This window comes from Xyrauchen texanus, chromosome 34 (genome assembly GCF_025860055.1).
Source record: "Xyrauchen texanus isolate HMW12.3.18 chromosome 34, RBS_HiC_50CHRs, whole genome shotgun sequence".
NCBI classification, from domain to species: domain Eukaryota; kingdom Metazoa; phylum Chordata; class Actinopteri; order Cypriniformes; family Catostomidae; genus Xyrauchen; species Xyrauchen texanus.
The window spans coordinates 3,112,160-3,122,159 of NC_068309.1; the positions used below are offsets into that span (position 1 = coordinate 3,112,160).

The 10,000-nt window shown below is 42.4% G+C and overlaps 1 protein-coding gene across 4 annotated transcripts in view; it reads right to left on the minus strand.

Moving 5' to 3' along the window:
- Positions 1-551: 551 nt before the first annotated feature.
- Positions 552-10,000, minus strand: part of LOC127627827 (WD repeat-containing protein 7-like) — a 143,501-nt gene continuing 134,052 nt past the window's right edge. For all 4 annotated transcript variants that reach the window (XM_052104399.1, XM_052104398.1, XM_052104397.1 and 1 more), the window contains 3 exons: positions 8,939-9,038; positions 2,884-2,988; positions 552-765 (listed from right to left, as the gene is read on the minus strand). In XM_052104399.1, coding sequence (XP_051960359.1) covers positions 562-765; positions 2,884-2,988; positions 8,939-9,038 — 409 coding nt within the window. In that variant the 3' untranslated portion in view covers positions 552-561. The remainder of the gene's footprint in view (positions 766-2,883; positions 2,989-8,938; positions 9,039-10,000) is intronic.

The window sequence follows — 10,000 nt, forward strand, 5'->3', positions numbered from 1 at the left end:
ACAAACCAAAACATTTCACACAAACACAAGATAAAATCAGGGTCATTCCTGAAGATAATTCCTATGATACAACATCACGATATGACTTGAGCCATCCAGTACGAATGAGGATTCTTTGATTATAAATAACAGTAAGTCTCAGTGCACAGGAAGAGAATAGAAGAGGGCCCAGTACAGAGCCCTGGTGCACCTCACGAGTGCAAATGTGTGTTTGAAAGTGTGTGCGCGCGTGTGTGTTGTATATATGCATCTGTAAGCACAGTCAAAATGCTTAAATAGCTTTAATGAATCAACTGAGTTTACATAGCGAGTGAATTTTCAAAGGTTTCGTGTAAATAAACAAGAAAAACTGTTCTGATATCAACTACATTACATCATCTGTCTGACCGAAACCCGTCTGACCTTCAAGCAGATAAACACGTTTCAAAAATGGTCTACATGGACAGCAGTCTTTTATCATCTTCAATAATGGAAAGGAACGGGAACGAACCCCGACGGGTGTCGAGGGTGTAAACGCAGTACTAGGTGAAAGGTCACGACTCCCTGATAACCTTTGACCCCTCAGACCATGAAACGATGTTCCTTGCCATCGTGGGCCATCAGAATGACGTTACGGTTGGAGGTCCAGATGAGCCGTGCTAGTTTGAGGGCGTTCTGAGATCCGGGCGATGCCGGCTGCACTGGAGGAACCTGATAGGTTTTAATACAGCGGAGCTGAGGAGCTGAATTCAACATCCCGATGCTTCCTAAAAGAGATGTGTTCATCTGAGAGAGTCAAAGAGAGAGAGAGAGAGATAAATATCTGCGTGCCACAGTATGAGAAACTAGGACTCTTATTCAGTGCCTATTTTCCCTATCCAGTCTATACAGTAGAATACTCTAAAAGTGTATGTAGAGCGGGAGGGGGCGGGGCCAGTCTGGAATGACGTACGCCCGGTCCCCAATCAGCCCGATGGGGCGCGTGAGGGATAAAGGCGGCTGGTGATGACAGTTCGAGAGAGAGAGGATTACGGGCAGCTGCTCTGTATATGTTTGCGTGTCTTAATATTGAATTTAAAAGACACGCACACATATTTTCATCATTCACAGTGCGTCATGGGAGTGGCCAGTCACCGCAGAGCTCTTTTGATGTGGATTTCCCCCTCAGGATTATGGGTAGTGTAGTTTTTCACCAGGATGGCTTCATCAGAAGCGTATACCATCGATTAACAACCTCGGAATCCAATATTCATATTGAGAATTTTCTTTTGCTTTCAGAGGCTTTATATGGAGTTATGATGAAAATAAGGAGCATTTCAAACTGTTCTGAGACCAGTGCAGACAGACAGCACACTGGAGGTTAAGTCATGCACTAAATAGGGAGCAAGGGAGCATCCTATAGCTCTCCTATAACTGTTCTGAGACCAGTTCAGACAGACAGCACACTGGAGGTTAAGTCATGCACTAAACAGGGAGCAAGGGAGCATCCTATAACTCTCCTATAACTGTTCTGAGACCAGTTCAGACAGACAGCACACTGGAGGTTAAGTCATTCACTAAACAGGGAGCAAGGGAGCATCCTATAACTCTCCTATAACTGTTCTGAGACCAGTGCAGACAGACAGCACACTGGAGGTTAAGTCATGCACTAAATAGGGAGCAAGGGAGCATCCTATGGCTCTCCTATAACTGTTCTGAGACCAGTACAGACAGACAGCACACTGAAGGTTAAGTCATGCACTAAATAGGGAGCAAGGGAGCATCCTATAGCTCTCCAATAACTGTTCTGAGACCAGTGCAGACAGACAGCACACTGGAGGTTAAGTAATGCACTAAATAGGGAGCAAGGGAGCATCCTATAGCTCTCCTATAACTGTTCTGAGACCAGTGCAGACAGACAGCACACTGAAGGTTAAGTCATGCACTAAATAGGGAGCAAGGGAGCATCCTATAGCTCTCCTATAACTGTTCTGAGACCAGTGCAGACAGACAGCACACTGGAGGTTAAGTCATGCACTAAATAGGGAGCAAGGGAGCATCCTATAGCTCTCTATGCAGTTAAGTGCGTTCACTCCTAAAATCTGATCAAAAGTTCAGTTTCAGGCTGCAGATGATGTTTGGATCACTCAACATGTTTGACACACATGGGACGATGATCATCAGTACATAGATTCAACATTTATAATGGATCATTTTATATGAACATGGTTGGCTGTGATTGGATGATGCTGGACGATACTTTGAATCTGAATAAATTATGCTAATGTATGATGTAACATGAATACTCAACACTCCTGGACACATAATAAAATATTTGATCATTTTTTTTTAAATTTCACAATTTAGTCCCGCTGTCCACATATGTGGACATAAATTTTGTTTATTAGAGGCTACTAGTTACAAATCAAAAAGAAAAATCTGTCTTGTCAATTTGACATGAGATGAGATGGTGCCATGCAAGATATAGAGTTCACAAACACTGAGTCAGTGAGTCTACAAACCTTCCAAGACATAAGACACACAGACAAGCACACATAAACACACACACTCCATTGCTCCAGAGAGGAGTAGAACTACAGCGGTGTCAGACGCCCAGTCGCCCTCACAACAGCCTGGGCAACCGAGAGGCGGCAGACCGGGACGCCTAAAGACCCTGGAGGGTTTGAGAATTCATTAGCAAATACACAGACACGGCCTGGATTACCCTTACAGTAATGATACCATTAGACTGGAAGACCTTCTTATGCACACACACACACAGGAAGAGAAGAAGACGCAACTGTGTTTTTGAAAGATCTTTTCAGACGGACGTGCTGACTGTTCTAGAATCAGCTGGTGAGTTTCTGAACGACAGATAAATGAGTTGAGAGTGCAGTGAGCCAATCGGAGATCAGTGTAGTTTACCTGCCAGAATGAGATGTGACTGTCAGCGTTGGAGTAGGTGGCGAGGTAGCGCCCGTCTGGCGCGAAGGAAACCGCTGTTATAGGTCCTTTATGCCCGTGGATGTGCTGTGGAATTAAAAACAGGCAAACATTAAGACACAAAAGTCCTATGACAAGAGAAATAAATAAATAATAAATGGAGTGCCGTTGCACAATCCTCACTTGCAGCTACATGGCTTCACCACTAGGTGATGCAATCAGGTGTTTTCATTGTGCATTTTGTTTCTAAGACGTTTGTCATTAATATACTTCCATTGTAAGTACCTCACTTATTTATTTTTTAACCTCGTTTGACCTTGTATTTTGGCTTCGCTATATGCATAATTTAAACTAAACTTGATACCGTTATATAAGTGTTAAACTTCTGCCGCTGCGAGTCACGTGACTCAACAATGTGATGTCGATCTCCGTGAAGCGCTCCTAAGGGATTAATAATATATATATATATAAAATATGCACTCTTAAAATCATTTACTAGTTATTCATTTCTACGCGCTGTAAAATAATCATCGGCATAAATCAAGAATAAGCCGTAATGATTTTGATCCACTCTGAAACCGCAGGAAACACTGTATCATGAGCTCACTGTGGAACACTTTGAAGTGTGCAGCGCATACAGACTATAGATATTTAAGACTTTTTATGGCCTTCAATTTTAAAACGTGAATTGAAGACATTTTAAGACTTAAGAACCCTGAACAAAGACAAGCTACGTGTGTAAAATTAGGAAAAAGTGCTACAATTATTCAAAATTGCTACCACAAATAATGCAAGAAGTGTCCGAATTTGCATTATTAAGTTTTATTGTGTAATAAAAAACAATTCACTAAATTTCATTATTGGGTTATTTACTGACATAATTGTGAAGATCTGCACAGCATCAGGGAACTTGTGCACAACACACACAATGCAGTAGCAATTAGTAAATGCAGCAGACTGCTGTCATCCGGCTGTCCACTTCACAGATCAAAGGTAGAACAGATGGTCGTGCGGATAGAATACACACACACACATGGACACACTCACTCACACACACAAACACACACACACACACTCACACACACACACACACACACATGGACACACACACACACACACACACACACACACACTAACACACATGGACACACTCACACACACTAACACACATGGACACACTCACACACACTAACACACATGGACACTCTCTCTCTCTCTCTCTCTCTCTCTCACACACACACACACACACACACACACACACACATACACATGTTGTGTTTCCATGTTTTTGGGGACTTTCCATAGACATAATGGTTTTTATACTGTACAAACTTTATATTCTATCCCCTAAACCTAACCCTACCCCTAAACCTAACCCTCACAGAAAACATTCTGCATTTTTACATTTTCAAAAAACATAATTTAGTATGATTTATAAGCTGTTTTCCTCATGGGGACCGACAAAATGTCCCCACAAGGTCAAAAATTTCGGGTTTTACTATCCTTATGGGGACATTTGGTCCCCACAAAGTGATAAATACACGCTCACACATACACTCACACACACACACACACACACACACACACTCACACACACACAGACACACACAAACAAACAGACACACACACGCACGCACGCACACACACACACAAACACAGACAGACACACACACAGACACACACACACACAGACAGACACACAGACACACACACACTCACACACTAACACACTAACACACATGGACACACTCACACACACACACACACACACACACACACACACACACACATGGACACACTCACACACACACATGGACACACTCACACACACACTAACACACACACATGGACACACTCACACACACACATGGACACACTCACACACACACTAACACACACACACACACACTAACACACACACACACACACACACACACATGGACACACTCACACACACACATGGACACACTCACACACACACTAACACACATGGACACACTCACACACACTAACACACATGGACACACTCTCTCTCTCTCTCTCTCTCTCTCTCACACACACACACACACACACACATGGACACACTCACACACACACTAACACACATGGACACACTCTCTCTCTCTCTCTCACACACACACACACACACACACTCATGAACACACACACACATGAACACACACACACACAGTCATACGAACACACACACACACACACACACACTCAAACACACACACTCATGAACACACACAGTCATACGAATACACACACAGTCACACTCAAACACACACACACGAACACACACACACAGTCATACGAACACACACACACACACACACACACTCAAACACACACAGTCATACGAACACACACACACACACACAGTCACACTCAAACACACACACACACACACATGAACACACACACACAGTCACATGAATACAAACACACACAGTCACATGAATACAAACACACACACACACTTCACTACATTACAGACTCAATGCTTTTAATACTCACACAAACCTGTTTACATCAGCAAAACATGATTTGGTAAATGTATGTACCTTTTAAACTAATGAGGACAGCTAGAAATCTCCTCATAAGTCCTAAAACAAATCAAGTTTCACTATATAAGTGTAGATGTTAGTTCTAGTTTTAGGAGACATTTTACACTCTAAACACGATTTCTTAAACACCCACAGAAAGCACGGCTTCCCCCAAAAATGCTGCGGCAGTGAGAAAGCTGAAGTACGACACTGGGCGATCTGACCGGTGGAACAATGGCAGGCGGAGGCAGAAAGATGCTTTGAAAACAATGCTTATTTTTGCAATTCCATTCGGTGGCGCTAGAGTCGCAGAAATGACACACTTCAGCTTAAATATATGTACAAATAAACAATATAAATGACATATTACTCTCTGTGCATTTTTATATTTTAGCACATAAAAGTGTCAAATATCACACATAACTATCGCACAGTTCGTTCAAGTAACGTAATCCGCGTTTTTCTACATTTAAGACTTTTTTAAGACATTTAAGGAATGAATTTAAGGGAACACTGTCATCGCTTCACTCTCTAAATGTCTAGGGAGCACAAGAACAGTCGTGTATATTGTATACAACAGTAACGCAACTTAACAGACCTCCATTACTTTTAATTAATTTGACAAAAGGATAAGACTTGAACACCTCTGCACAATATAGAAATAACATTTCCCTTCACTCAGTTGGCATGACTCACGAATGGCAGAAAGATATGCCAAGGTTGGTGTCAGCACACAAGTGTGGATTATCTTTTGAACTACAGGTGGCGCTGTCTCCAAACTGCTCAGGTACGTTCAGGACATGATGTCAATAACGCATACCAAATATCTTATACATCTGACAATGCATTCAAAAGATATTTAACTTTGTGATAACAATCTATGTGCCAAAGCAGCAGCATGGCTGACATGGGAAAATGTATATATATATATATATATTAGACGTGCTTGTTTGAGTATTTCTGGGATTTTCACGCACAACAGTCTCTAGAATTTACTCCGAATGGGACCAAAAACTAAAAACATCCAGTGAGCGGCAGATCCGCAGATGGAAATGTCTTGTTGATGAGAGAGGTCAACGGAGAAGGTCCAGACTGGTCTACGGTAACTCGGATAACCACTCTGTACATTTGTGCTGAGAAGATTGGTAGGCACTGTTTTGGCGGCACGAGGGACCGGTGCATATATATAAATACAATAGAAATCTGTTATATACATATAGTGTAAGGGAATATAATGGCAGAAGTGGATATGTTGGATGAATATAAATAGACTAAGCTGTGTATTGCACATAATTACTGCTCAATGGGGCAGTTGTAACAATTTACGAGATGGATAGCCTGAGGGGAATAAAACTGTTCCTGTGTCTGACGGTTCTGGTGCTCAGAAGTGTCGGCCAGAAGGCAACAGTTCATAAAGGCAGTGGGCTGGGTGGGTGGGGTCCAGAGGGATTTTCCAGCCCTTTTCCTCAATCTGGAAGTGCACAGTTCTTGAAGGGAGGGAAGGGGAACACCAATAATCCTCTCATCAGTCCGAACTGTCCTTTGTAGTCTTCTGATGTCTGATTTCGTAGCTGACCCAAACCAGACAGTTATAGAAGTGCAGGGGACAGACTCAATGACTGCTGAGTAGAACTGCATCAGCAGCACCTGTGGCAGGTTGAACTTCCTCAGCTAGCGAAGGAAGTACAACCTCCGATGGGCCTTTTCACAATGTGTCAATATGGGTCTCCTACTTCAGGTCCTGTGAGACGGTAGTGCCCAGGAACCTGAATGGCTCCACTGCTGCCACAGTGCTGTTCAGAATGGTGAGGGGGGTCAATGTTGGGGTGTTCTGCCTAAAGTCCACTATCATCTCCACTGTTTTGAGCATGTTCGGCTCCAGGCTGTTTTAACTGCACCAGAAATCCAGCCGATCAACCGCCCTTTTCTAGGCAGTCTAATCATCATCTCGGATGAGGCAGATGACAGTAGTGTTATCTTCAAACTTCAGGAGCCTGATAGAGGGGTTCTTGGCTGTGCCGTCATTTGTGTACAGGGAGCAGAGTATTCACATCCATAGGGGGCACCAGTTCTGATCGTACATGTGCTGGAAGTGAATTTCCCCAGTCTAAATACCTGCTGTCTATCTGTCAGAGAGCTGGTGATCCACTGACAGATAGACGTGGGAACAGAGAGTTGGTTTAATTTAGTCCAGAGATCCTTGCAAATGTCCCTGGTCTGTCCAGAAGTTGCAGGATATGATGCAATCCCATACTGACGGCATCATCCACAGACCTGTTTGTTTGATAATCAAATTGAAGGAGATCTAGTAAGGGTCCAGAGATGCCCTCCAGGTGGGTCAACGCCAGTCTCTCAAATGACTTCATGACCACAGACGTCAGAGCGACGGGTCTGTAGTCAATAAGTCCTGTGATTTAGTTTTTCTTTGGGACAGGGATGATGGTGGAGTGTTTGAAGCAGTAGGGAACTTCACACTGCTCCAGTGATCTGTTGAAGATCTGTGTGAAGATGGGGGCCAGCTGGTCAGCACAGGATTTTAGACAAGTGGGTGAAACACCATCTGGGCTCGGAGCTTTCCTTTCCTTTTTGTTCTGGAAGACCCGGCACACATCATCTTCACAGATCTTAAGAGCAGATTGAATACCAGGAAAGGAAGGAGGGTGGTTGCAGGAGGAGTTGATGTTTGTGTGAAGTGAAAGTCAGAGAGGGAGTGGGGTGTGAGACTGGGCTTTTCAAATCTACAGTAAAACACATTCAGGTCATCAGCCAGATGTCCATGATATCCTTGAAATCCTCTTGATGCAATGAATCCATAGACGCGTGATTTTAGGACATATGGTACAAAAGTTACATGTTACTTTCTTGACCCATAGGGGGCACTGTCACCAAACATTACATGTACCCTCAGATCAGTTTGGAGATTATTCCGAGCCACTGTTTAGGCAAATCGTGCGAAGTTTGCAGGAATAGTACCAAATCTAAATTATAAACGCCATAATCCAAGATGCCAGCCACTGTAATGGGATTAGCTGTAATTTAAACGGCCCATATGTATCATCAGGAGCAGTGTAATTAAATGCAAAAATAATTTCTAGGACAAATGGCTCAAAAGATATTTTTGAACTGGAGGTGTTTGTCGGCTCAGAGATACACATGCAGTTATTTACAATATGACAACACATTTTTCAGCTTTCATAATCTGGTATTTTGATTTTAGTTCATAATTTTCGTTTTGAAATGTCATTGAGTAGTTTGAGCAGTAAAAAGAATAGGCTGTGTTTCCCACACACACACACACACACACACACACACACACACACACACACACACACACACACACACACACACACACAGCAGCATCCAGGTGTGCTATGACCCATCATGTGACCTCAGCTGTGATATCACGGTCACCTGACACAGCACTCCATCTATCTCTCAATCCTAATCTCCACAGGGGTGAGAGAGATAGATAGAGAGGGGGGGGTTACCTGGCATTTCCCAGTGCGGACATCGTAAAGCGCAACTGAACCCTGGCGGGCGCCAACGGCGATACGGTAACTGCGATCGCAATACGCAACCATATAAAACCTGCAGTGGGACAGAGAAAAGCCATCCCATTTGAGATCAAACACAATTCATTTCAATCCAAATCTACACAAAATTCTTCATCATATTTATTTCCCAAGAAGAGAGATTCTTATGAAAACTATCAAGAAATGTCAAGAGTCTAATTTGACCCCAAAATCAAAAGAAAACCATAAGAAATGATGCTTTGCGTAAAAAAGGATATTTTTCAGACTAAAATGTGTCACTGCATTACGCCATTCTTTTTCATGACAAATAACTACAATTGGATAGAATACTTTTAACCCCTGAGGAACTTCTCATTTCTCCCCAATTTGGAATGCCCAATTCCCAATGTGCTCCAAGTCCTCGTGGTGTCGTAGTGACTCGCCTCAATCCGGGTGGCTGAGGACGAATCTCAGTTAGGGTTAGGTTACTATAATATAGTACTATAGGTACTCTCTCTAGAAGTGGCCGTCCAGTCAAGATGACTGAAAGGGAACACCGCAGAATTCAAAACACCTATACTTGTGACTTAGCTGAAGATGAGATCAAATGTTATGACCAACTCATGCAGGAAACCAGCTAATTCCAAAGGGTTCAAATACTTTTTCTTGCCACAGTATATATTATACATACATATATGGGCACTTTTATCACTGTGGACTTCTAAAAAGTAGTCTCGTTAAAACCCCTGAGCTGGAAATGACGTTTTTAATAATGAAAATGATTAATAAATAAAAATAAAAAATGACCGAAGGATAGTTTCATAGTTAACAATTGAAGTATCCTAAATAACATAAAAAATCATAATATTCAAAATTCCAGCTTGATTGTAAATGACATTTTCAATGATTTTGAATTTTCTTTGATTTGTCTCATATTTCATCTCTAAAAACACCTTTCACGGACACTTTTGTACACTTAACAAGTACACTGATGTTCATAGAACATGTTCTTGATAGTTATCGTGAGATTCCCGACAC